Source organism: Crocodylus siamensis, chromosome 1, assembly GCF_052110815.1.
Source record: "Crocodylus siamensis isolate JL-2025a chromosome 1, ASM5211081v1, whole genome shotgun sequence".
Taxonomy (NCBI): Eukaryota; Metazoa; Chordata; order Crocodylia; family Crocodylidae; genus Crocodylus; species Crocodylus siamensis.
Window position 1 is genome coordinate 317,341,490 of NC_143395.1, and position 27,956 is coordinate 317,369,445.

Here is a 27,956-nt window from a genome sequence, read left to right on the forward strand (position 1 = left end):
ACGGCCAGGTCTAACAGGGCTTAGCCACCCCAAACTGGGCTGATTACAGTGGCTCCAGTGCCACTGCTGCCACAGTGCACCCCCGCCACATGCTCCTCCGCCGCCATGCACACAGCACCAGCACCAGAACAGCCCTGAGGGGGAGGAGCGGGGTGAGGTGGGTGCACTCCACACTGCCCAGCCCCGCCAAATAATATTTTCTAGTGCTGCTTATGGGGAAAAGAGAGCCTCTCCACCACAAGGGCCCCCTCACAGCTTGCTGGCTAGAGTCTCAGTGGGGGCTGGGCAGTTTCTTCCCCTCTGCCCCCAGTTCCCAGCACGATGAAAAGCTGAGCCAGGCAGCCCCATGCTGCAGCTCCTGGCTGCAGGTATCAAGAGGCTGAGGAGGAGAGTCGAGGGCACCCTCCTGCTGTGTGGACCTGGCAGAGCTGTCACCAAGACCCACAAACTTGGGTGGGGGAGGGGATCTGCATAGCAGAGAGGCCATTTCCCTATCACCCTGCCTGGCTTCACAGGGAGGAGACAGAGACAAGCAACTGCTGAGGCTAGCAAGCTGCCCAGCAAGGGGCCTCTGGGATGGTGACAGAATATGACCTACATTGAAGCATGATGGATGTGCTGCAGATATTCAAAAAAGCGCTCTAATCTACAGCTCTTTAGTCTAATACTACATGCATCAAGGGTTAACTTAGAGTGGGATCCACCATTTTTAAGGTGCTTTAAGTGCTGTGAATATTTGTTCTGTTACAGCTTTAAAGCACATTAAGTGTACTGTCTGTACCTAGGCCAGATGTCCATTTCTCCCTAAATGAACTACTTTCCTTGTCCAAAGCCATGAAAAAGACAATGTTGTTCTTCGTTGCAGATACCATGGGTCCCTACTCTACTCTTCCCCTTATTTCCAAGTGCCCAGCAGTTTGCAATGGTTCTCCCAAAAGAAGCAATGTGCACTCTCTGTCCCCACAGCTCTACTCCCTAATTATTCATGTGGGATACTGAGCACTTTCAAAGGCAACAGAGATTGTATAAACAAGAAAGAATATTATGGTGTACCACTTAATAGGCTGCAGCATTTGTACATCCCAGCGCGCCCCAAGATAGTTCAACATCCCACACCACCTAACGCAGGAGGCTATGCCAAAGTAACCCCACAGAGCTCTTCCTGGCTTCATTGTCTAAGATGGGTAAAGCAAACACTGAAGTTATTTTTAGCAGTTCCTTTATGCACATAAGAACTGGTCTAGTGTTTTCCTTTTTGTGATCACAAAATCTTTTTTTCTACCTCAGAAAAAACAAATCAGTTAAACCAATATGGACACATTTTACAGCAGATTTGAAGTGAAAACAGAAAAACATGGTTTGTAAATAAAGTTGTTAGAGATAAATTACAGAGCAAAGTATTGTGGTTACTGACAAAAACAGTGAGGCAAGAAATATCTAACAATGTCAGGCTAGGAGCTTCAACATATAGTCTACTGAAGTTGACTAGACTTCAGATCTATTTAGAAATCAACAAATCAACAGAATAATACGGCACAAGCATTAAAAAGAGTAAGTGTAGTCAGTATTTCCCCCACAGACATTTTCTGAAAGGGCTTCATGACTGAAAAGTCACTGGCAGTTGTATTTATTTATTTATTTATTTTTAATTTAGTAGATACATATCAGCAAACTCTTTTATTCATTTGGTTCCTGCCTGTTCTCAGCAGGCAGTCTTACTATTGTTACCAAGGGGATAAGCTTCAAAACACACATGGACATTTGACATGGGAACTGTTCAACAGAACATAAATACTAGCTTCTAAACTACCACTTTGTGAAAACTATAGAGAGAACCTCCAAGGAGTTGGTTCTGACTCTGTGTTTGCTGGACACAGGCAGAAAGCACCAATACTTGAAGACTAAGCTGAAAGCACCAAACCCTAGTCATGTCTACACCATGTGCAATAATGCAAGGGAGTACTACCCATCCTTGCTGAAATATGACACAGCCACTTCCTGGTTCACACCCATGGCTACTTTAGCAGCAATAGAAGGTAACATCTGTTCAGCATGAATTGTGCACAGAAGTGAGCAAGCCAGCCATGTTTTCCTGGCAGCATTCCTTAACACAGTCCAACATGGTGTAGACACGGTCCACAGCCCTACCAAGAAAAGAAGCCTCACCTCTCCTCACACTGGCAATTCATCATCTCCACCTATCAAGCTATGGTTTTAAGGATGTCAGATGTTAATCTGGCCTTCTAAAAAGACATCACAGCTGCATTGATCCAAAATCAGGTCAGAGAACAAAATCAGACATTGAGAGCCATGATGTGTCTCATAATTCCCCTTCTTGTTTAACGAGTGAAATAATCTGTTACCTGGCTATATCAGCAACTGATCATTTAGCTGTCTGTGCTGGTCAGTACAAAGTTCTGCTCTATCTTCCTCATTCACGCTTATCATCCATCCCTAACGGTTTGGGAGCAGTGATTTTGAGGGGGCTATAATATGTGCAATTCACTGAGGCAATAAAGGGGTGCTTTACATCACTTTACTCTTCCCTGGGTGCAAAAGACAAGTTGTGATTTTGCTCTGTGTGCACCATATATTGCAAAGCCTTACTGTCTTCTTTTTCTTTTTTTCTTTTTTGAAAAAAACATATGGTACTAGTTATCATTGTGAATACAAATAAAAATAAAGACTTCTAGAAACCACCATCTGATTTATTCCTGACCACTGTAAAAACGGTAACAGAATATTCTGTCAAACCACTGTTACGGAATTTGAATAATAATGTCTACCCTGCATTCTGGCTTAGAACAAAAAAGTTACTATCTAGGATACTCATCAAAACAAAACACAACACAGAAGAGCAACTATGCTAAAGAAAAGAAAGAATTCAGTTGAAGTTTTCATGAATTGCATAAAACTCTTACTAATGTTAACTTCCCTAACACAGGTTTTATAATTAATTAAATTATATCAGTGTCATACTATATAAGACTGAACAGAAGCCACCAAGGAGCTGCGATTTACTGAGCAGGGCTGCAGTTTAAAATCTCAGGCCAAACACCAATAAAAGCTAAGAGCAGCATAGAAATAAAACTCACTGTCTACCAGAAAGCCAAAGAAATGAATTAGTCTTTTGGCACTAGTTATGCTCAAGTGCATGGCCAATGTTAAAGTATGTTACCAACAGCTGCTATCTGAAAGAATGGGAAAGCAACCAAATTCCTACTGCATCCTAGCACTAGACTCCACACTTAAAAATTAAGGTGCTGATTTTACAAACATTTACAGAATTGGACTCCAAACTATTAAGTCCCTTCATTAACGTAATAAATTACTCATGAATCTACAATTTTTCTAAAGATCTATTTTGCAGCTGAATGTTCATATTATCCCAAAGTGCTGAGATAGCTTCAAACAGGCACATGGGAAATTTGTGATGCTCAATTTGTGGTTAGTTACTAATGTAGCAACATTCTGCATTAATGAAACTCCTGATGTGCATTAATTACAATTCTGGCTTGTAACATGTTTTTGTGCCTATTAGTTTGTTAATATGTAGGACAAAAATAATCATATATGACTTATATGAATAAGGGAATGCAAGCTAAAGCTCATTTGAATTTAGAAAAAACAGACTATATTAAAAAACCATGCAGTTTCTCACCAGTGCCCCTCTTGTGCATGGAAAGACGTCATTAACAACTTCATATTTGAACTCCTCAAAATGAACTTACCTTGGAGTCCCTAAAAATTGCTGTGATCTCTGTTGTTCAGCCACATACAAAGATGCTGCTGTTGCTAGTAGTTCCCTTTTTTCAAGATCTGTCAATTTGTGTCCTAGTTTTAAAAAACAGGTTTTAAAAATGGTTAAACGCCATGAGCCAATTTATTCCCTCCACACTAAACACATATGCAAAACAAACTATAAAGCTCTATAGTCATATTCTAAATATTTTTTATCCTAAATTAAAAAACAGCATGGCAGACGCTCACAGTTTCAGGGTTTAAATAGTATGTTTTCATACAGATCAGCCCTAGTGTTAACACTGGTATCTCTGTTAAAACAATCTGACAAGTGAAAGAAAAAAAAATGATGCCACAGCATCTTGTTTTCATTAATAAAATGTCACTGGTTGACATATTGTGGCTCATGCTGGTAAAGAATCCATCTGTACATTAGAACTTACTCAAAATATGCTGCATTCTTTTCAATACTTTACCTTCTCAAGACTACATTTTCTCCACTCTGTGAGTGATAAATACACCAGTCTATCTTGCCGAAAAGACTGAGAACTGTCAGCCCAATTACCAGGAGTGTCTGTCAGGCCATATTAATTTGTTACTCATATCCAGGCTATGCTGAACATTTTCTAAACAAAGTAGTGGTATGAACTCCACTCCCCAAAGCATGTCTTACAACATAAAGGCAGAAAGACAAATTAAAGTAGGCAGAAGAGGTACAACATAAATAGAGAAGTCAAGGTCTTGGTCCAAAAAATAGAAGTCAACTAGCTTCCTCACAGGTAGTGTGGCAAAAATGAGTTTTCAAGTGGGGCTTAAAATAGGAGAGATACAGGCTCTATAAATGACTTCAGAAACAGCTCAGCAGAAAGCAGGAAAGACGACAAAGACATTCATGAAAGAATCTGGTGAATGGGTGTATAAGGCTGAAATGTCAAAAAGGGGAAGATGATCTGAAATGAGGCAAGAGTGATTACAGTAAGAAAATGAAGAATTATGCTTTCTTTTAAAAGCAGCAACAAGAAGTTAAAATATATGGGGTAGCAGAGTTTGGGGGTTTCATAGCAGAGACAACAGTGAAAACAACAGGTAAGAGAATTTTTAGCACAGACATTATACTGCTCAGAAGGTAGGAATACAGGGCAAGAAAAGTGTTTGGGAGGCAGAGACTAGAAAGTAGTAGTTGATAGGAAATAATGAAGAAATAAAAGCTTTAGTTGGAAGGTTAGAAAGAAAAAAGATAACTAGTAGAGGTAGCAGACAGGAATGACAATATATAGTGCTAGGTCAAAATAAACGCCTTGTTTTAATTACAATAAAAATGGTCCCCACTAAATTCCTCATCAGTAAATGCATTCTGAATCTCTGAAGATTACTATCAACTCCAATTAAATAAAAAAGAACATTACATCATTTCATTTGGATTACATCCTACTTACATAAGGACCAGTAAACAAAGAGACTTTGCAGTAATATGAAATAAGTCAAAATAAAGAGCTTAATCCTTCAAACCCTCCTGTGAAATGGTATCAATTACTTTGGTATGTACATTTCTAGCACTGACAATTTCTCATGTGACTAAAGATTTGCAAGATGAGTTCAATGTCAGCATTTAAGGCCAAATCCTATTCCATTTAAGCATCTAAGTGCAATCCCTTTCCACTCTGCTATAGGCCTGGGGAGGTCAGGGGGAAGAGGAGTGGGAGGGGAAGAGGGAGGAGTTATCCCATATATTTTTGTAATGTGCTATTCAACCTTAAGACTAAGTCACACAAAGGAGCCAGGTGGACAAGAACCCACCCAACTTTTGTGTTAACGTCTTTTCATGGACTTGAGCAGAACAGAATAGGATCGTCCTTTGGTGTCTAAATCTAGGTGCCTAATAAATGGACTAGGGAGTAGACCTTAGTATCCTAGAATAGCAAGCAACCCTACTGCACTCCATCAAGGAGAAGCATGTAAACAGAGGCTCTACATTGCTGCCTATCTTAGCAGTCATCAGCTAGAGGGGTTACTGGAGAGCTGTACAGAAGGACAGCAAATAACATCATGGGACCACAAAATGATTGGTGTACTTGGTCAAAGAACTCTCAAACTTTTATTCATGTTTCACCTGTGATCACTACTGCTGAATGCCAGTGTCCACCACTGCTACTACCTGTAAGTTGATTTAGTGTTATCCATGGGGAAATCTTTAACAGAAGTTCTCAAAAGCATCAAAGCTTATTATAAATAGTACAGCACCAGAATTTCAAAATACGGATGACCTCTGCATAAGACCCAGTTCAAGGAGAGCATCCTTGAAGCTTTGTAATGATTACAATTGGCATATTCTGCAAAAAGAAAAAAAGTGAATGGTATCACCTGGAAGCCACAGAGCAGCAACGGCATTATAGTAGGGTAATGATGAGTGCCCTTACATGGTACAATGGGGTAGCTGTCACAAGTAAAATAATGTAAATTTAAAAATAACAAAGATTCACAAAAGCCAAAAGATCTTTATCAATTTATTTTAATTTAGTCATTATTAACATATTCTGCTAACAGATTACTCTAACTTCCTTTGCTCAATGTTTATTATTGCTTCATCTGCCTTAAAATGGAAATTTATCAAATACACACACGATGCAACTTCTGAAAGCTGACTCAGAAAATAATCTTGATCTTTCTCTTGCCAACAATGGAAAAACTGATGGCAAAATGAAAATCAGCAGTTCAGAACTTCTATGTATATTGGGTATGCATATGAGACTCTAAGCAGCTTCATGAGCAAACTAGTTTGGCTCTTAGGCTTCAGATTAAGTGAGCTGTCAGATATCTACAACCCAACAGTATACATTCTATTATCAGGTTTCTTTAAATTAGATAGTATGCACATTTAAATATTTGTTTCCATGCCTCCACCAATAACAAGAAAAGTCCCTTACATACAGGAAAACGTACATTAAACTCTGTCACACACCCCTCCCTCCCCCCACTAAAAAAAAGCCTATAACATGTTGGTGTGACCAAGTCTATGTATGTCTACATGCTCCCACAAATATAAACAGCATCAACTCATACAAGGACAAGGAAAACTATAAAGATCCCAATTTGGAGGTTTTATTGCACGACCTTCATCACAAGTGAAATCAATAACTGCTTTCGCACTTCTCTGCACTGCAAAAACTATTTTCTCCTTCAATCTTCAATAAAAATCAAACTCCAAACAGTGAACAAAAGTCAGCAACTTGAAACAGGTTAACAAGAGAACAAGAGTTACGTACACCTTTTCATTATAAAAAAACCCAAGGGGGGAACAGGGTGATAGTTGGGGAGGGTGTGTTCTAACTTCCCTTGTTTGTAACTGTTTGCATTGGCTGTGACAATTTCAGTAAACTATAACCCAGGGATGGCTGTGGTGCCCACTGTGAATGGGTAAATCTGAAAGATAATGGAAGGAAACTATTAACAATTTACCAAAGCTAGCTGTCTGTATATAGCTACTACAAATGTGCCAGCTTACTGAGAATGCCCTTAGTGCAGCTTTGGAGGTATACACTTATGAAAATCTATTGTAGGCTGCTTACTAGCAATGGTCAGTGATTATTTTATTACATAAGAAAAAACGCTTTATACAAATGCCAAAGCTTGAGATGTTAACTACTGAAAAACCAAGAAATTTGAAGTTGTTGTAGGTTGTAGGTTGTCCGTGTGCAGCTACGACCCTGCACCATTCACAGACCAGACAGTTGAAGCTCAGGTAAAGTTCTCCCCACTGGCAGGGAAAGGGGCACAGAAGGAAAAGGGACAGGATCTGTGGGTTATCCAGGCCCTGCTGAGCCAGGGCAGGGCCTGGTAGGGGTACAGGCGCTGCTACCGTAGTGCTGCACTGTATTCCTACCTGCCGCTTGAGGCTGCACACAGCTGGAGTGGCTGGGATGGCAGTTTCCACTATGCAGCTGGGTCAGGCAGGAGCCATGCCAACTGCACCCATGTGGCCCAAAGTGGCTCATGGGAACACAGAGAAACATTGGCCCAGCCTAACCACATGCCAGGGATTCAGGATACAGAAGGGAGTGCAGGTTGAAGTCGGGAACAGGCTGGCCCAGCAGAGCCCTTCCCAGCTTTCTGGGGCTCCATGACAGCCCTACCTGGCTCAGGCATCGGGAGCTGGGAACAATCTGGCCATGCAGCTCCTGTGGTCCCAGCCTGGGCTCCCCCTATGTCTCTGCCTTCAGCAGCACCCACAGGCCAGCTCAGCTCAGCCCTGCAGCCCCAGCACAGGATGGATAGCAGGGCCATGCCAGCTGGCTTTGGCCAGGCCCCAAGCCACCCAAGCAAGAGCAGGGGGAAAAGCTGGGCAGACCCTGACTGGGGTCCCATGCCTACCCAGATTTTAATCCTCACTCCCCTGACCCCACTTTGCTAAGGTGTTCCCCAAGCCAGTGTCTGGCCTCAGGGACAAGCCTGGCAAGGGCTTGGTTCAAAGACTACAAGGCTTGAAGAGACCATTATGATCAGCCAGTCACATATTCTGCATATGAACCTGGATTAAAGTATGTCTTTTAGAAAGAAATTTGATCTCATTTTAAAGACTCCAGGCAATAGTGAGTCCACCATTTTCCTTAAGAAGCTATTCCAGATTTCACATACCCTTTCTACTAGGACACTGCATCTTATTTCAAGGTTGAGTTATTTAACTTCAACTTGTCTGCATAACTGTCTTCCCCCTCATCCCCATTATCAGATATCTCTTCATGTGCAAGTATCTAAGCTAGTAATTAAGTCACCTCCACCCTCTCTTCAGCAAGATGAACAGACTGAACTCCTTATGCTTCTCATCAGAAGATGAGTTTTTCAGCCTCTGAATTATTTTTATGAGTCTACTCAGAACTCCCCCCAAGATAGCTACATCTTCTTTAGGTATGGACATATTCTAAATCTGGTCTCATCAACCATATGTATAGAAGCAAGGATCATATCCATTTTTTTTCACTTCATATTCCCTTTCTTTCACATCTGAGGATCACATAAACTTGTTATAACCCTTCACTGATAAGTCATGGTAAGATGATTATTTATAATCAGCAGGGATCCCGGTTTTCTCTGATAAAAAAATCCCCAATTTTGGGGTTAAAAAAAGTAACCCAATATCCACATATTTCCATGATTAAAATGAAATGTCACTACTATATATAACACCACTATCTATCTATCTATCAAGACAGATAGTTAGTAGTGGCATTTCATTTAAATCCAGATTTTTCTGTGATTAAAATGAAATGCCATTACTATATCTATAGTGTGTACACACACACACACACACACACACACAGAGTAAAATCTATTATCCAGCACATGTGGTGAAGCGGCAGTGCGGGGGGAGGGTTTGCGGTGGCTGCACGCAGAGCAGCTAAGGCACAGGGCGATGAGTGGTGGTGGTCGATCCCGTAATGGGGATTTTACTGTATATAGTAGTGACGTTTCACTTTAATCATGGAAAAATGTGGATTCACATGAATGTGGATGTGGATTTTGGGTTACTTTTTTAGCCCAGAAATTGGGAATTTTTTTTTTAATCAGAGAAAACCAGGATCCCTGATAATCACCTGGTCCAGTCATTTTAGAGGTCCATACTTTTCCACAGAGCCTCTTTTTCTATAAGCATGGCCTGCTTTCTTTGTTTTCAGCTGTCCTACTTGCATTTGGCCACATTGCAATGCATTGCCTGAACTTCGATCATTTAACCAGTGATTTAGATCACTGTAACAGTAATGTGCCTCAACAGTGTTACTATCCAATAAATGTTTGTATCATTAACTTTACTACCCAGAATTTTTAATATCATCATCACCTAGAGCAGGGGTCAGTAATGTTTGCAGGCACACTGCCAAAAACACCTGCAACCTCAACTTGTAAGATGTTAGTGTGTCAGGGGCAAACAGCTGAGGAGCCACAAAGGGCCTGATCCTTGTTGTGGCAGCACAATCCCAAGTCCTTCACCACCATCTGCCCTGAGGTATGTATGCCAAGCAAAATGCTTCTGTGTGCCACACTCTGGCACTCAGGCCGGGGCTTGCCTATTCCTGGCCTAGGATTCTAGATGGTTGATAAAATGACTGAAAAATGCTGGAGCAAGAAATGACCCCAAAGGCTAGATATAGCTTCTTTCTTCATATCTCCCCTTTCTTGGCACTGGATTTATGAGCCAGATACCTTGTTACGGGGTAGACCCAAACCCCCAGATTAACTACAACCTTTACATTCAATAATAGGCAAATTTATTGATACACAGTAATAACAGAAAAGAATAATACAAACAATTCTACAGCTACTAATCCTAGGTCTGTCATCAGAGTCAAGATCCATCTGGCCAGGACGTGAGCTTCACTCTTAAGATGTCAGATGTCAGCAGCCTGGAGGTTGGAGGCTGAGCCTCCGCTCCCCCTTTCCTCCCGCCCCATAGGGTGGATGAGACAGGGTGGTGGTATGCCCTCTGTCCATGGTGCCTCCGGTTCCCCTCTCAGCGACCCCTCTGTCCATGTGGCCTCGGGTTCCTCTCTTGGGGACCCTTCTCAGAGACCCTTTGTTGCGCTAAAGTTTCTGCTTTTGTATTCTTTTTCCCTCCTGATGACTTGTCATCCATGGCTATTGCTGATTGGACTGTCTGTGGTCGTCATGCTGTCCACATTCTCTCCTGTTGGCATATTCCTTTGTTTCACAAGCCCCCCATTACATGTACACATCCTAATTTGGGCTTTCTGGGTCTTCTCCTAATTTGGTCTGCTGCCCCAGAACCAGAACTCCCAGGCCCCAACTCTTGGGCCTTGTGGGGTGGGGCCACCTTATCTCGTTATTGAACAGTTTGGAATATGCCCACAGTTTCCCAAGCTACGTGTATATCTGTTGGCCTTCCTGTGTTAGACACCCTGTCTGCCTTAGGCTGTGAGAACTGTGCGACTGTGTGACCAAGCCTTTAGAAATCAATTAACCCTGGCTGCCACCCTGGACTATTGTGCTAACGCATATATATTTTATCTACAAACCAATTCCCAAAAGCAAACCTCTAAATATCATTTTCTAGTCATCACCCTTTACCAACCACCTGTCAGCAAGATGCCTCTGAGTCAGTTTTTAATCCACCTATTTTCTGCCCTATTAATTCCATATAAAGAAAGTGTTGTAATCAAAATGTAATGTGTTACCAGCTAAAATGTCTTGGAGAAATCCAAATATACTATATCAACATAGATAGACCATCTTATGCAATAGGCCAGAGATGCTCAACTGCCTGCCCACAGGTCAAATGAGGCCCACAGAGCTATCGTATCTGGCCCAGGGGGCTCCTCATGGATCAGAAAATTTGGCAGCAGGGGAACAGTGGACATTATTATGACCACCTTTGCCTTGGCCAAATTACCAAACCCCCAAGCCTCACACAGATGGTTGCAGCCAAGCTGTGCTCCCTTCCTCCTGCAAGGCTGAGCTATGCCGCCTGGCCACACATCTGGATAAGGGGCAAACTATGCCCTTCCCCCCCACCCCATGGGGCCAAGCCATGTCCTCTTCCCCTGCAGGGATGGGTTTGGGCTGGGCCATGCTCCTTTTCTCCCCGTGCAGCCAAGGCATAGGCTGCCCCACATCTGCCTCTGTACAGCCAGATGGTGCCCACTGCACCTGTCACAGGTGCCAGATGAGGATCACCAGCCAGATCCAGCCCATGGACAGATTTGGCATGGTGCATCTACCCTGCTGGGGAAAAAGGCTGAGCACAAGAATTATAGGGATAGTCTGCCTGCCAATATCAAACAAACCTGTAATCTTGTAAAGTAAATAAATAAATTCTGACAAGCCCTTTTTTCTATGAAATCATGATGACAATAACACCTTTCTTCCACTTTCTCCTAGCAAAACTTTAAAGATTTTTCTTGTGCTTTTGCATTTATGGGGTCATTGTACTGACTATCCAGGCTGCTGACACAGAATAGCAAAACAACAGAAAGAACAACAAAACAAAGTCTTTTTATTTTTACATAACAAAAGTGACAGAAGTTCTTTTGCTTAGGTTATTTAAAACTAAACTGTATATATCTATTACAATTAAAAGGCAGATTCTGCTTTGGGAGGAAGACAGAGAAGAAGTATTTCTCTCTAATTTCCTTCATGTTATGACTGCTTAAACCAATATTATCCCAGCATCCCCCAAGCTGAGTCAAAAAGGTTCATGCAATTACTTTACATAACCAACGTCAAATTAAATTACATAAAAGGTCATTTTCCCATAGCAATCTTATTTGCATCTTGTCCTAGAAAAATGTTTAAATAAAAAACCAAGCCACGACCCCAGTTTAGTATCTAATAATTGCATGGCATATGCTTTTTGTTTACATGAACAAAAATTAAAATGAAATATAAAAGTAATGAGATGTAAGGGACAAAGTATCATTTGAGTTCAGATTAATATGTAGTATGTCAGATTAATATGTGAGCAGAAGGGCTGCACCCGATGATCTGCGAGGTCCCTTCCAGCCCCTAGGAATCTATGAATCTATGTTACCTTCACATCTTTTTTTAAAAAATTTTTGAACTTGGGGTTGTGGCCATTTAGACATTGACTTGGTTGCATTACAAAGCAGGACGTTATTGTAGCTCGGGTGTACACAGGTTTGTACTTCCCTCTCCAACTGAGGGAATTATTGGCAGGACAGTGTGCTGTGGAGGGACATAACAGCCCAGCTGATACCTCTGTCCCCTACAGAGTCAGGCCCAGTCAATCAATTACTTAACTATATACAAATTTATTATTACAACAAAACCATTAAAGGGTAAGGACGGACACACACACACACATACACATATACGTATACACACGCACCCAATTATTTTTAAAAAATAAAGAAGAACGACAGAACAACCCAGAACAAAGGATATTGATCGGGCAACCTTATAACTATTAATATACAAATTATTACATCAACTTATTTACATAAACTATAAGGCACAGTCTACAACTATAACCAGCAATCCTTAGTCTACCTGGGTGCCCCCCAGGGCAGGGGCCCCACTCCCAAGGTACCACTAAGGAAGTGGGGGGAAAGGAAAGGAGAGGGAGATCACAAAGACTCCTAAGCCCCTCTCCTCCTCCCCCGCTATCACTCAGGAGCAGCCTACGTGGTGCCCCTTCACAACCTTAGGGGTCCCTACCCTGTGGGGACCTTCTCTCCAGGATAACTTACTACTCCACAGTCCTGGAGGGTTGCCTCCCATTCTCTAGGTCAAGCTCTATTCCCTGCTGGGCATTCCTGCTGCCTGACTCTGCTGCTACCAGCTCTGCTTAGGGCCACTGTGTGTAGTGGGAGCTTCAACTTGTGCTAGGGTTTGGAGGCCTGGAAAGCCTTGTGCAGCAACAGGGCTTGGTCTGCTCCCAGACCTTCCATGCAGCATCGTCTGCACTGAGCTGCTGCCCCATGCCAACAGCTGTAAACCCGAGTGACCTCAAGCGACTCCCAAGGTCTCTCACCCTCCGTGCAGTGCCTCTGCACCGAACTCCTGGCCTCATGTGGAGGTTGGGGACCTGAGTCGCCCAAACGGCTCCAAAGATCCTGCTCCGTAAACCAGCCTGTACGCCATGTCTCTGGCCACATGCCAAAGGTTGCAGACCCAAGCCACCTCACACAGCTCCCAGGGTCCAGACGCTGCGTACCATGCTATGCATTGAGAGCCTAACCACTGGAGCCATCTGCAGCTCCCCGCAGATAGAAGTCTTCAGGGACTCTTCCTGGGCTACTCCTTTGCCCTGTTGAGCAGCTCTCCTCAGTATTTCTAAGCCCTGCTCTTCTGTCTTCTCCATCCCCGATGCATCTCTCTCATGCTGGGCATGCAGCTCCTTTTATACTCTCCAGGGCTCCGCCCCTGAAGTCTTCCAGACCTGATAGTTTGCAGTCTTCAATCAGGTCCCGGGGAGCTCCTCTCTCCCTCCCCTCAGGAAAGGCATGCGACTTCATTTCTCTAGCTGCCTTCTCATTGGTGGATGGGCTTCACCAATTGGAACAACAGAATCTCAAGCCTGGGACTCAATGCAAGCTCTGAAAGGTAAGCCTGCTACATTATGGGGAACATTAATTTTGTGAAGGGCTCCAATCTGATGTCAAAAGGTGCATCTAAGATGTGTTCTTCTCTTATGATAATGAAGCATGAACCAATATCGTCCCTGTGCAAGGAGTTCTGAGCTAGCTGGATTACAGATGGGAGGAGCAAAGCAGGTCCTAGGGACCTGCTGAAACTGATGCTGTGCTGGAAAGAAAAGACTACCTTGTCACTCTGAAGCATTAGGAGGCTGCTGAAAGAGCAAAAAAACCATAGGTGCTGACTCCATGGGTGCTCCCAGGCTTAAGCACCCATCAAAAACAAAAAACCCAGGTGCTCAGCACCCATGAAGCTGCTTGCAGATGTTAAAAAGCAAACAAACAAACAACAACAACAACTGAGTTTCACCAGAAGAAGCACCTGTGATTTCAACCCAGCTCTGCAGCATCTATAAGGATCGGGTGCTTCAGCTGGCCTTTTTGGTACTCATAGCCAAAGCAGATTCAATCAGCTATCAGATAAAAGTGCCAAAAAAATCCAACTAAAGCACCCAATCTTTACAGACAATGCAGAGCCAGGTAGAAATAACGCAGTGCCTCTTCTCAGCATATGTGAGGCTCGGCACGGGAACACGCTGAGTTAAAAGTTAAGTGCCAGGTTTCTTTGTTTTTTACACCTGCAAGTGCCTACTGACAAAGATAGAAGCCAGAGCCTCTATAAAAATAACCTTCTAAACTACATCAGGATGACAAAAGCAAAAAAACCAGAACATCTGGAGCATGAAAAAGAAGTCTGCATGACCTAGCAAAATTGAGAGAAGAGTGATCCTAATGGCTAGGAAAGGGATTAGAAGCTCTATTGCAGTCAGTCACACCTGTCCTCCCCACTCATCATAAACAGTATCCAGGACTGCAGTATTCCTCACCTTTAGGTGCTAAAAACAATTCCCAGGATTCATTTAAGTCTTTTTGTCTTTAAAACCATTTTAGGAACCCCCAAAATCCTTCCCTCACCAGATCTTTAAATGCATTAAAGACTGAAAAAGTTCAGAAGCTATGAGACACATAAGTACTTCCCAATAGCATCATGCCATCACCAAAGCCTCATGAGCAGGGATCTTGGTTTTCTCTGTTTAAAAATCCCAAGTTCTCTGATAAAACCCCAAACTTTTCTGATAAAACCCCCCAAAATCTGCATTTTTCCATGATTAAAATGAAACACCACTACAGGCTTCCCTTGCCTTATGTGGGCTCTGTATGTGCAAATATATTCTTATGAGATGACCCTTTTTATACCAAAAATTCATTAAATGCGAGGTAAATTCATGCTTACGCGATCGGTGTGGTGGAAGCCAACAGTCAGCTGCTTTGTGCAGTGTATTGTAAGAGTGACATGCACCAAAATATAGTCTCCTGTGTGGATCTGTACTCCTCGCTCATCTGCGATGTGTTTCTGTAGTTACCATCCCCATTATGATAGTGTCCTGTGCTTGTATGTACTGCCTGGTGTTGGTGAGTACCAAAATCATCTTGTAAAAAAAGTAGAAATGGGTCAGGGAGTCAGTGCAGTTGAGGTCTTAGAATATATCCCTATTGGTTACATTGTCAAGTGTGTTCCCTTTATGTGAATTTGAGTTACGTACCCTTTTCCAGGAACGCATGTGCAACATAAAGCGAGGGAAACCAGTGTATATAGAGGTATCAGTTGAACACAATGTTTTATTGATATACTTACAATTTTAAAGCAATTTGGAAGCCTACCAGTGCCTCAATCATTACAATAAAATAAATTCTAAATTCTAATATAATAAAAGCCATAGCACTTCCCACTGTGTCTGTCTGTCCATAAGGTTCCAAGCCAACTGAGCATGCGCCACTTGGAAACTTACTGACAGACACATGGGTGGAGGTAGCCAGGGTGTGCTCTGCCATGCCGGGGTAAGGGAAGGCAATGGACAGGGGAGGCTGTGGTGTAAGGCCCCATGAAGGGGCATGGTGCATGGCCATGTTGAGGCATGGCACATGGTGCAGGGGTGGTGCTGTGCAGGGAGCTGGCGTGGGCTACGCAGGCAGAACCCTCCAGCTGCAGCATGTGGCTGCACAATGGGGCATGCCCACTGCCCGCACAGCACCCTGTGGCTGCGTGCCATTCCCCACCGTGCGACTGTACGCTGCACTCCCCACCCCCGTGTGGGTGGGCATGACAGGGAACCAGTACAGCATCTGTGGGCAGTGCCCAAAGGCTGCAGCACAGGGCCATGGGGTGCAGCACGCTCCCCACACCTGATCCCCATACAGCACCACGCAGCCGCAAGCCACACCCCCTGCAAAGGGAGCATCTGCTTGCTGTGGCTACGAGGAGCGCAGGGCGTGGTAGGGAGAGGTTGTGGTGTGCAGGCATGTGGGAAGCTGGCATGGGGGCATGCAGGCAGCACCCACAGGCTGCAGCACGTGACCGCAAGGCAGGGTGTGGCCCCCGTGCCTGCTTCCCTCATGGAACTCTGCAGCCATCCCCTAATCCCCCCACTGGGAGTGACTGCCAGCTGCAGCCACAGGACGTGCTGGGCATTGGGGGGGGTGTGGCATGGGGGGGCATGACCACAGCCACAGGTTTCTGCATGGGGAGCCGGCACGGGGGGTGGGGGGTACAGGAGCCTCTGCAGCACATGGCCACGGCACCCCCCCCCACACCACTCCTTGTGCAGCACCCTGTGGCTGTGTGCCATGTCCCCCGCACCCATAACTGGCAGTCACTCCCTGCGGGGGTGGGGGAGGGCACAGCCACAGGGTGCCACACAGGGAGTGGGCATGGAGGGCGTGCCCCACCCCGCAGCCATGTGCTGCAGCTGGCGAGCACTGTGCATGCATCCCCATGCCAGCTCCCCACACACCCTGCAGGCACAGCCTGTGGGCACCCCCCACATGCCCATGTGGCATACCCCTCCCATGACACCATGTGCCCACATGGCATGCCCCTCCCACCATGGCTGCTCCCCATGCTATGCCACATGGTCATGCACCACACCCCAGGACTGCTTCCCCAAGCCATGTGGCCACAGCCAGTGGGTGCTCCCTCTGCCATGACATGTTCCCCCCACATACCCCTCTCCCTGTAAATGCGTGCTGTGGTAGAGTCAGCTCCCCCACCGGTCAGCAGATGAGTCACCCATGCCTCCATCCTACTCCCTCAAGCTGGGCTTCACAGCTGCATATTCTTACGTTGGCTGGGCAGTTCTCCCAAGCCCAGCCCTGCCCTATTCCCTCCCTTTCTGTGGCTGCCTCAATCTGCTCCTCCCCTTTCCCTCCCTCATCGCCTATGCCTCCCCCATGTGTCACCCATGTCACTTCACCATAGATTTACTTGCAGGCAGCTGAGGGAGCTGCTCTCCACTACTACCTAACTGTATTGCTGGCCATGTGCACACATGCACATGGCACCCCCTCCATCCCACCCCCCCAAGCAGCCTCTTGCAGGCTGGAACTCTGCCAGCCTGTAAGGGGAAACCTGTATTTTCCCATGTTTTTCTCCTTTTAAGGAGAAAATCACTTTTTGTGATGTTTTTCCACGGAAAAACAGAAAACGAGGATCCCAGGTTCCCTGCTAATGAGACTGAAGGGTAGCCAACCTGTGGCTCTCAAGCTACATGCAGCTCTTCAGAATTTAATATGCGTCTCCTTGAATCTTTGCACAAGCACACGGTAACCAGCCTCCAAATAAACTGGTCACCATGTGCTCATGTAAAGATTCAAGGAGATGCATATTAACTTCTGGAGAGCCGCATGTGGCTTTGGAACCACAGGTTGGCCACCCCTGGTCTAGACCAAGGGCATCATACTCACCTGGGGCTCCAGGCCAGATGTGGACTGGGGCTCTTCATGAGCCAGACTGAGCCCACGACAGTGTGCAGTGGCAGTCTTGGCAGTGGCAGGTTTGAAAGTGGCTAGGGGTTCAGAGGCAGCAGCAGGTATGACAGGCTTCTGGCAGCTGTGGGAGGGCTCCAGCTGCCACAGTGGGTGGTGTGGGGGCAGGGCTCTGGGTGAAGTGGCAGTGAACCAAGTTTGTCACCGACAGCTGTAGCTGGTGGGGCTAAAGGGCCCCAAATTTCAGAGCAGGCCAGGCTCCCCAACTTCTGATGACCCTCCAGCAGCCCAGCAGGCCAGAAAGAACAGCTGTGTGGCCTGGATCCAACACATAAGCCCAATGTTTGATATCTCTGGTCTAGATTCCAAATTATAATAGGAAGAGAGAAGAAGAAACACACTTCCCAGTTTCAGAATGCCTGACAAATTTTAGATTAGCACAAGATCACTTTTTAAATAACCTGAAATTAACAAAGCAAGCATTTTTGTTGATGAAAATTAATTTAGATCAGGGCAACAGACAGATTTAAGAATAGCTATCACAACTGTCAGATACTCTAGTCAAAGATTTAATTTAAAGTGGGCATCACAGGTTAATAGAAAAGCTGTCAAGATATTTCTCATAATTAAAAAATATTATCTTAAGTTTTTAATATACAACATAGAATCCTGAGACTGAAATCAGCTCTTATTTAGATTATTTTATGTTTTACAAATAAACAAAAGTTAAATACTTGCTTTGGGGAGACAAAGCTCAATATCTCGTGTGTCTCCTTAAAGTTTTTTAATGTGGCATATGTAGCAAAACCTCCAGGGGGTTTTTTTGTTTGTTTTTTTTTAAATGCATTCCCTCCCCTTCCCCAACCATTTCTGGCTTTGTTCTCTCCCTCTCTATTCCCTATAGATAAGTATAAGTGAGCTAAGACACAGGATAAGCTTCAGCATTTTATTTTATACAGCAAGTTGTATTTGTTTTCTTTTGTCTCCTTTTTTATATTGTATAATTATTATGTTTATATTGATTTTTACTGTTCTATATTACTGTTTTACTGGTACTATATGATTTAGCCCTACACATGTAAGTTAGCATAAGTCATGTCAAGTTTCCATTTTGTTTGTCAAGTCTCCATCCTGTCCCCAAGCCCCCTTGTGTAACCTATGGCTCACACCTACCTCTCCTATGTACCTTGGTTACTGAATTAATAGGGATGAATTAGGGTGCTTGAGAGACAATGGCAGTAGGTTTAAAAATAGCTCCCTCTGAATGACTGAACCATCAACACCAATACCTGGACCAACGTGAAAATAAAGCATTCAAGAAACAAAAGATGAGGCAACCCACCATTGTGCCAAGGCTGCACATGCTCAGTAAGAACACCTGGAGCCCCTCTGGAACAGGACTAACCTTGCCTGGACAGGCCCTCCCCATAGGAGATCAGAGGTAGTCTGCCTCATAAAAGGGGTAGTGAAGAATAATTCCTTGGGACGCCCTCTCCATCTCGACCAGCACCATGCCACACCACCTCTGGCGGATACCCAGAGGCCCTCCCGGTGACCCCCCTCTGGACAGCACCTACTGAACAAGGACCCCTTTCCAGCCTGGATAGGTAGCTATCAACCCCCACCCCCTCTTCAACCAAGGATTTTGACTCTGCTTCTCTTCCCCACCTGGACTCCAACCCTTCCATTGAGTCTCTTTCTCCTGCTGCCATTGTGAGTGAGTGAGTGAGTGCATGAGTGTGTGTGAGAGAGAGAGAGAGAGAACCAATAACTTCATGGGGCTGTGTAGTGTGTCTGTTTAATAAAACTGTTATTTGGACCGCTAAGTTGGGTGTTACCTTATTATGGTTTGGCCCTACTCCAATCTCTGCTCCTTGCCCCTCTAACTTCTGTCTCATTTCTCCCTCTTCTGCTTCTGGCTCACTGCCACCTCCAACACCTGTCCTGAGCTCCTCTCTGCCTCCAAACCCCCTATTTCTTTGCCACTCTTATCCCCACTGCCTTTTCCTTTTCCACTGAGCAACCAGGTTTCTGCCTCAGTTTCTTTCCTAGCTGTCTCCTCCTTGCCACCACTTATCTGCCCGTCCCCCCCCCCCCCACAATATCTCAGCTGTCTGCTTCAGTTTCCAGCCCCAGTCTACCTTAAGCAAACCCAAGCCTCAGTTCCTCAGCCAGCTTCTCTGTAGTCCACTGGTTCTAATCCCAGTGCTGGCAACCTTCACTCCCTACACTTTAACTCTCTCTCTCTCTCACCTGAACCTTCCCCCACGTATCCCAGGTACCCCAAGCATACATATACACACTGTACCATCCAAGTTAGGAACTTCCCTGTGTGTAAGTGTAGGTGGGTTGTATGTGTGTGAACTGATGTGCGTGTGTGTATATATATGTTATTGTGTGCATGATATATGAATTAGTGATCTGTGTCCAACTTTTGGGTTGTATAGTGTATGTGCTTGAATTGGTGATAAGTATGCATGTACCTAGGCTGGTTTGGATGTGTATGTGCCTGAGCTGGTTGTGTGCATGTGTGTATGCACCTGTATGTGCAATTGTGTCATACCCTCCTGTCTAACAATGCAATATTGAGATCCTGAGTGTTGGACTGACCCCACACGGCAACACACAAATGGACAGCAAATCGGTGTGGATACCCTTTGTTAAGCCATGACAGAAAAACCAGTGGTGCAAAAAAAGGTAGTAGTAGACTCTGCCACTATTGGCTCAGATGTCTATTACCATGTTGCACTCTCCCTGCTCTATGGGCAGGCTGGGTGAAGAACATGCCACTTTCCCCCCTGCACTAAATCCACAGTTCAGGTTCGGGGCAGCAGGAAAACGCTTTCCCCACTGCTCCACACTCATGCTGCTGAGCCAGCTTTCCCCATCGCTCCACACCCGCACCCTTAATCTGGGGCAGCAGGGGAAAGTGTTTCTCTGTTCCACCAGCCCTGCAGGCCTGGCTGGGTGTGAGAACACCTGGCATTTTCCGCAGCCCTGGACTCATGCTGGGCGAGGGAGCATCCAGCATTCCTCCACTGCTCCAGACTCACCATGCAGTTGGCTGAGCATGAAAGCACTTTTCCCTGCTTCCCTGTACCCACAGTGTGGGCCTGGGACTGCAAAGGAAGTGAGATCACATTGCTGCTTGTCCTGCACTACCAAAGGTGGGACAAAGAGTGACATGTATACTGCCCAGTGAAGTGAATCAGCTGTGAATCACAGCAGTCTGCTTCTAGCTTTAGACACACTAGGTATGTCTAAGGAACAGTTTCTTTTGCCATTAGTTTTCCAATGCAATTTTTAGTGTAATCCATATCTCCCTACATGGTCTTATGCACATAATTAAAACACATGCAAACAACATGACTGTATTTACTCGAATACAAGACAAGCTTTTTTTCCCCCTTAATCAACAGAGGGGGAAAGGCCCTTTGTCTCATATTCACATACAAGAAAACCACATTGAATACAGTGTCTATCTCTGAACTGTTGCTAAAAGCAGTGTGTGCTTAGTAATGGAAACCAGCTATGGTGTTAATTAAATGCAGCTAACACTGAGCATGAATATAAAGTGCATGGCCCACGTTGGGTAAACATGCTGATGGGAACTTACCATAGTTTCAGTTTCTAGGGTCGGAAGGAACCTGAGTAGATCACCTAGTCCAACCCCCTGCCATGGCAGGAAAGAGTACTGGGGTCAAATGACCCCAGCAAGGTGTACATCTAGCCTCCTCTTAAAGACCCCCAGGGTAGGAGCCAGCACCACTTCTCTTGGAAGTTGGTTCCAGACCCTAGCCACCCTGACCGTGAAGTAGTGCCTCCTGATATCTAGCCTAAATCTACCCACTGACAGCTTGTGACTGTTATTCCTGGTCACTCCTGGTAGTGCTTGGGGAAACAGGGACTCTTCCAATGCCTGCTGGTCTCCCCTGACTAGTTTGTAACAGGCCGCTAGATCCCCCCCTCAGCCTTCTCTCTTGGAGGCTGAATAGGTTCAGGTCCCATAGCCTCTCCTCATAAGGCCTGCCCTGCTGCCCCCTGATCATGCGAGTGACCCTCCTCTGGACCCTCTCCATGTTGTCCACATCCCTCTTGAAGTGCGGCGCCCAAAACTGGACGCAGTACTCCAGCTGCGGCCTGACCAGTGCCACATAGAGAGAGAGTATCACCTCCTTGGACCTGCCTGAGATGCATCTGTGGATGCATTGCAAGGTGCGGTTGGCCTTCCTGACCGCATCCCCACACTGCCGGCCCACATTCATTTTGGAGTCAATGATGACTCCAAGATCCTTTTCCGCCTCTGTACTGACGAGAAGGGAGTTCTCCAACCTGTAGGCATGGTGCCGGTTTTTCCTCCCCAGCTGCATCACCTTGCACTTGTCGGTGTTGGATCCCATCCTGTTCTCATCCGCCCACCCTGTAACCTGTCTAGGTCCGATTGTAGCCTACTCCTCCCTTCTAGCATGCCCACATCCCCCCACATCTTAGTGTCATCAGCAAATTTGAACAGGGTGCTTTTTACCCCCTCGTCCAAGTCACTGATGAAGATGTCGAACAGCGTGGGCCCGAGGAATGAGCCCTGCGGAACCCCACTGCCCACATCCCTCCAAGTTGAAAATGAACTATCCACTACCAATCTCTGGGTGCGGCCCTCCAGCCAGTTGGCAACCCATTTGACTGTGTGAGTGTCGACACCACAGTCCCCCAGTTTCTTAATGAGAACAGTATGAGAGACAGTGTCGAAGGCCTTCTGAAAGTCCAGGAAGACTACGTCCACTGCTACCCCTGCATCTAATGATTTGGTAATCTGATCATAGAAGGCCACCAGGTTGGTCTGACAGGACCTGCCACCAATGAACCTGTGTTGGCTGCCCCAAAGCATGATCTCCCCTGTTGACCCCTCATGGATATGTGCCAGAATAATTTTCTCAAAAAGCTTACCCAGGATTGTGGTAAGACTAACTGGCCTATAGTTTCCTGGGTCCTCCTCCTTCCCCTTTTTGAAGATGGGAACCATGTTGGCTCTCTTCCAGTCCTCTGGTGCCACTCCAGAGCACCACGAGTGCTCATAAAGCCGCACCAGGGGTCCCACAATGACCTCAGCTAATTCCCTTAGTGCTCTAGCGTGGAGATTGTCTGGACCAGCTGACTTGAATACATCCAGTCCCTCCAGAAGTTCCCTAACTAGTTCCTCACTAACCCTTGGCCTAGGTGTGCCTCCCCTGGGGCCTGAGGGGGGCCCAGCGGGGGTGTGACTGTACCATAAGGACAAATTAATGTAGTTGAATAAGCCATATGGTTGTGCCCACTGAGTGCATTCCTTCACAGTACTGACCTTTTTTCAGGCCATGGTGAGCATTTAATACAATTTCAACTTCCTCTTCATTCCCACAGCAGAGCTGTGCCTTTCTTTCCCATTTCCAATCCTTTCTTTTTGTTCACCAGCCTTAAATATCTTGCAAACATTACCAAACAGGCCCCCAAACAGTTCACTTAAACTGCCTCTGTCAGTCCTTCTCTCAGCCTGTCGCATATGATTAGTCTGGCCCCTTCATGAGGTGAAGCCAAACTAAGTTGCCCTGTGCCTCATCTGCATACACATTTTTGGAGAATCTTAGGATTCATGGTAAGTATATCTGGTTCCAATCATGAGTAGGGGCTGATTAGCACATTGATCCTTTGTGGGATGTAACTGAAGTACACATATACGCTGAGTACTGCTGAGCATGGCTTGAAACGATACCAACTCTGCTAGGGCCCAGCCCAATGAAATAAATGGTAAATTATGAGCCTTTTAGCTTTGGACTAATATTATGCATAGTTTGTTCTATATACAAGTAGGTGCCAACGTGCTAGTTAAAAATGCGTTTATGGAGTACCTGTGCTAAAACTTGCAGCAGTTTCAAAGAAGGTACAATGTGTCAATTCTGAGTGACTTAAATCTATTGGTACTATATGCATCTATTTCAAGGTCAGTCTTTTCAAATTTGTCCTTCACTTCCATGTGTTCAGGGACAGCAGCAGGGCCATCCGCTTCCTGGTGGAGGGGCTGTGGTGGACTAGACAGAAAATTGGGGGAAGGGGGTTTCCTATACATCTTCTGAATACAGACCCCACAGGCCAGGCCAGGAACACCACACCTCTGCAGCAGGAGTGGGGCAAGCAGCAGCAGCCTGGTGTGAAAGCAGAGGCCTTGGATAGGGGTGGCTACGGAGGGGCTATGTTGAATTTTGGGGTGGCTATAGGCCTCCCCAGACTCCACCCTAGCGCTGCCTCTGGACAGCGGGATCTGACAGTAGGGAAGCGGATGAAGGAGCTGCAGGGAAAAGAAGTTGCGGGGACAGAGGGCAAGCAGGTTGCTTGACCCCAAGATGTATTTTTCCTGCCAGAGGGGGGGAAATTCAAGACAACCCTCCAATAATTAGATTCTATACGTGGAAAATTATATCAAATTTATAAATGTTCCATATATAGAATCTAATTATGGGGGGGGGGAGGCAGATTAACCATCTCATAATCAGTGGCCTCTTATATTCGAGTACATACAGTACTTTTTAATTAAAATTATTTGTTGTTTATATTATAATAGTACCGAGCTCAGGGTTTCATGGTGAAAGACACTGTACAAATATATAGTAAAAGATAGTGCCAGTTTTAAACAGTGTAAATTCAATATGGACAAGACAGAGAATAATAGAAAGGGAGCACCATTATCTCTTAGCAAGGGGAAACTGAGGCACACAGTGATGATGTACTTGCCCAGGTGATCAAGGAAATCTGTGGCAGAGTCAAGAACTCAGATCAAATCTTCTGGATCCAGTGTAGTGCCTCACTCAATTCCATCTTCATTGTCAATGTTAAAATATTGACCCCACTAACTGACTAGCAGTTTAATTTTAGCCTGTTTGATCTCAATTTCATGTTAGGCATTTTATTTGTCTGGTATCTATATAGAGAAGATGAAAGCACCTATGAATAGCAGCAATTTAAATGGGTCTTCTAAGCTGACATTTCATGCAGTTTTATTTCTTTAAAGAAAATATGATCGTGCTCTCTTCCTAAAAAAGAAAGCTTACAATACACATTTCCAGTGCATCCACCACTGTGTTCTTTAGACACACTATCAACTCAAAGTACAACAAATTCTATCAACAGCTATAAGAGTCTACTCCTATTCCTTTCAACCAATTTCTTTAAAGGGATAAATCTAGGCTGGCCTTCATGTGAAAACACAACCATACTCAATTACTGCACAAAAAGAGGATGTTGGGTAACAACCCATAAAAAAGTAGTTAGGCTAATGAGTCTAGAGTGCCTTGGTACCTTTCGTTGTATGGAGTTCCTTTTGTCTTTTTCTAAAAATTGGCAATTTTAAGGACTTTTTTCTAATTTTATCTGCATTTTCTAAATTTTGTTTTATTTGAGAATAAAGTTCTGAGGTTTCATTACCTCATAATAAATATCAGACAATTTCACTGATGTCAAGGCTATAAGGCATAGTTTGAGCTCCTGTGTACCACAGACCATAGAAATTCACCAAAATATCTGTGCATGGAGCCTGATCGTTCATGTTCAACTACTGCATATCTTACAGAAAGACTTCTAGTCCTGAGCCAGAATTGGAAGTCCACCGGTTCCAAAGGTTAATCGTATCTCACTGTTAAACATCAGTGCTCTATTTCTAATAGAAACCTGTGGCTTTAACTTCATAGATTCACTGGTCTGGTTTAGAAAAGAGAATCAGCAATAAAATGCAAAACAGAGAAACGTGATAACATTTAATAATATAAAATTAAAAGGTAGAAATTGCATAAAATTGATTAGAAAAAAAAGGGAGACAAGGAGAGATCAATTGCTAATACAATTAAGAACAGTAAAGAGGAGGATCTTTTAAATGTATTGGGAATAAAAGGAGTCCTAATGGAAAAGATAAAATGGTCAATAATGTTGAAATGATATTGAAGTGCTTCTTAAAAGAGCTGGCCAAACCCTTCTTCCCTCCCCCCCGCCCCACCCCCCCAACCGAACAAAAAACCAAAACATGCCGATCAATCGCGAGGCTGATTTTCAAGTTTTGGAATACCAGAAAACACTGGAAAAAGTTAACATCTACCATGGCAAAGTGATATGACCACAGAATTTTAGGATTGCCAACTTGATGGCAGTCTCAGGCAAAATAATACTGGACTCGCTTAACAAAGAATTAAAGGAGAATAACAATTAATGTCAGTCAACCTGAATTTAAGAAATAAAGGTCATGTCAAAAGCTTGGTTGCTAAAGGTAATGCTGCTGATGTAATGTACCATTTAAACCACTTGATGTGGTCCTCCATGACATTTTGACAGAGAAACACTGGCTTAAACACTGGCTAACAAGTCTCACCATGTAGCTGTAAATAACAATACATCATTTTCAAGCGAAATCCCAAGGGTTCGGTCCTTGGCGTTATCCCTGATGTGGAGTGATCTGGTTCACTCAGTAAAATTGAGCATAACAAAACAATATACATTTCAATTAAGCTAAATGTAAAGATATGCACTGAGAAATAAAAGCATATAGGCCAATCTTACAGGACCAGGGATTATCCTGGGAAACATCATCTCCAAAGATGATTTATGGGCCAGGGAAGTTAACCATCTGAAGATGAGTTCACACCAACCCTGTGACCAAAAGGTCTAGTCAAATACTTAAAAATGGGAACACTGAGTAAGACTTTATATTACCTGTCTATTTAGAACACATGGAACTGTCACTGGCATACTGCGTCCAGCTGTGATGCCACAATTCAAGGAGGATATTGATAAACTGAAGATATTTCAGAGAACAGTTACAGGAAAAATACAAAGACTGAAAAATGTGTCTTCAAAGGTGATGCAAAGAGCTCAAATCAGTTTGGCTGCCTATGATTGTTCTGCACTTGCTCACTAATTTTTTACATCAACAACAGATTTGTTTTTGAAAAATAAAATAAAATACCCCAGTTCAACAAGTATTAATTTAGGGGAGTCTTATCATGTTTTATGCAGCCAGTTGGGCGATAGATAATCACTTCCGCCCTCAAAATTTGTGAATAAATAAAGGCCAGATTTTTAAAGACCCCAAAATTTTGAAGAGTGCTCAGCATGCCTTTCAAAAGCATCCAGGCATGGAAATCAAAGGGAGTTAAGTTAGGCTTCCAGGGACAGTTCCACAAGATCCCAGGTACCTATTTGCATCTTTAGACACCTTGCCTTTAACAATCTGTCCTTTGACTTTTTTTTGATAAATTACATGTAGAAACTTTGTCTTGTTAAAATGTATTAGTCGAACAGCATTTTAGCAGGCGTGCTCAGCCCTTGGCCCACATGGCAGATCTGGCATGCAGAGCCATGTGATTCAGCCTGTAGGGGTCCCCAAGGCTCTGGAAATTTGAAAGGTGGTGAGAAGTGATAATTCATGCCACCAGCATTCCCCCATCTCCTAATTTCCAAGCACCACGGTCCAGATCCATGGCACGTCAGGGGCTGGGGTGACAGCCCCAATCTAGCACATGCAAGGTCAGGGCTGGGGGGCAAGAGGCCCAATCCAGTACACACAGGGCAAGGGCCTTGGCTGGAGCAGTGGGCCAAATGCCTATCTGGCATTCATAGGACCGGGGCAGTAGGCCCAATCCAGTGATAGGTCTGGAGCAATGGGGCCTGATTGGAGCTAGGGTTAAGACAGCGCACCTAATTTAGCACATACAGGCCTGGGGCTGGGACAGCAACACCCTATCCAGTGCACATGTGGCCAAGGCTGGAGCTGGAGGCCCAATACATCACAGGGGCTAAGGCTCTGGCCACAGCACACTGGATTGGATGCACATGCTGGATTTAGCCCAGAAAGCCACCCACCATCTTAATCTTAAAAAAATATTTATTATTGTTTCAGAGATGTTCTAAGAATGCAACACTCCCAGATATTTTCCAAATCTAATGTAGCTGCATAATTCAACAGGCCACTCTGGCAAAGAAATTTTTAAAGCTGCAGTTCTAACCCTAAGTTTGTATAACATTAAAAAAAAAAGTTAAATACTTCCAGCAGAATTTTACCCAGGATCATATATAAAAATTTAATAAAGAAGGAGGAGAACTTAGGCAGAACAATCCAATCATAATTTACTTTTGCAACATTTCCTGTGCTGCTACCCACAAGCCACTGTGGTCTTCAACAGTTCCCATCAGAGATGCTTATGTATTAACAGAACTATTTTTACAGATGCATAAACAACCATTCCCTGAATCAACAGATTCATCATTCACTTTCAA

At 44.5% G+C, this 27,956-nt stretch overlaps 1 protein-coding gene across 3 annotated transcripts in view; it reads right to left on the bottom strand.

Moving 5' to 3' along the window:
- Window positions 1–27,956, bottom strand: part of PCCA (propionyl-CoA carboxylase subunit alpha) — a 475,583-nt gene that overhangs the window by 184,302 nt on the left and 263,325 nt on the right. For all 3 annotated transcript variants that reach the window (XM_090022723.1, XM_090022741.1, XM_090022732.1), the window contains one exon: window positions 3,732–3,834. In XM_090022723.1, coding sequence (XP_089878849.1) covers window positions 3,732–3,834 — 103 coding nt within the window. The remainder of the gene's footprint in view (window positions 1–3,731; window positions 3,835–27,956) is intronic.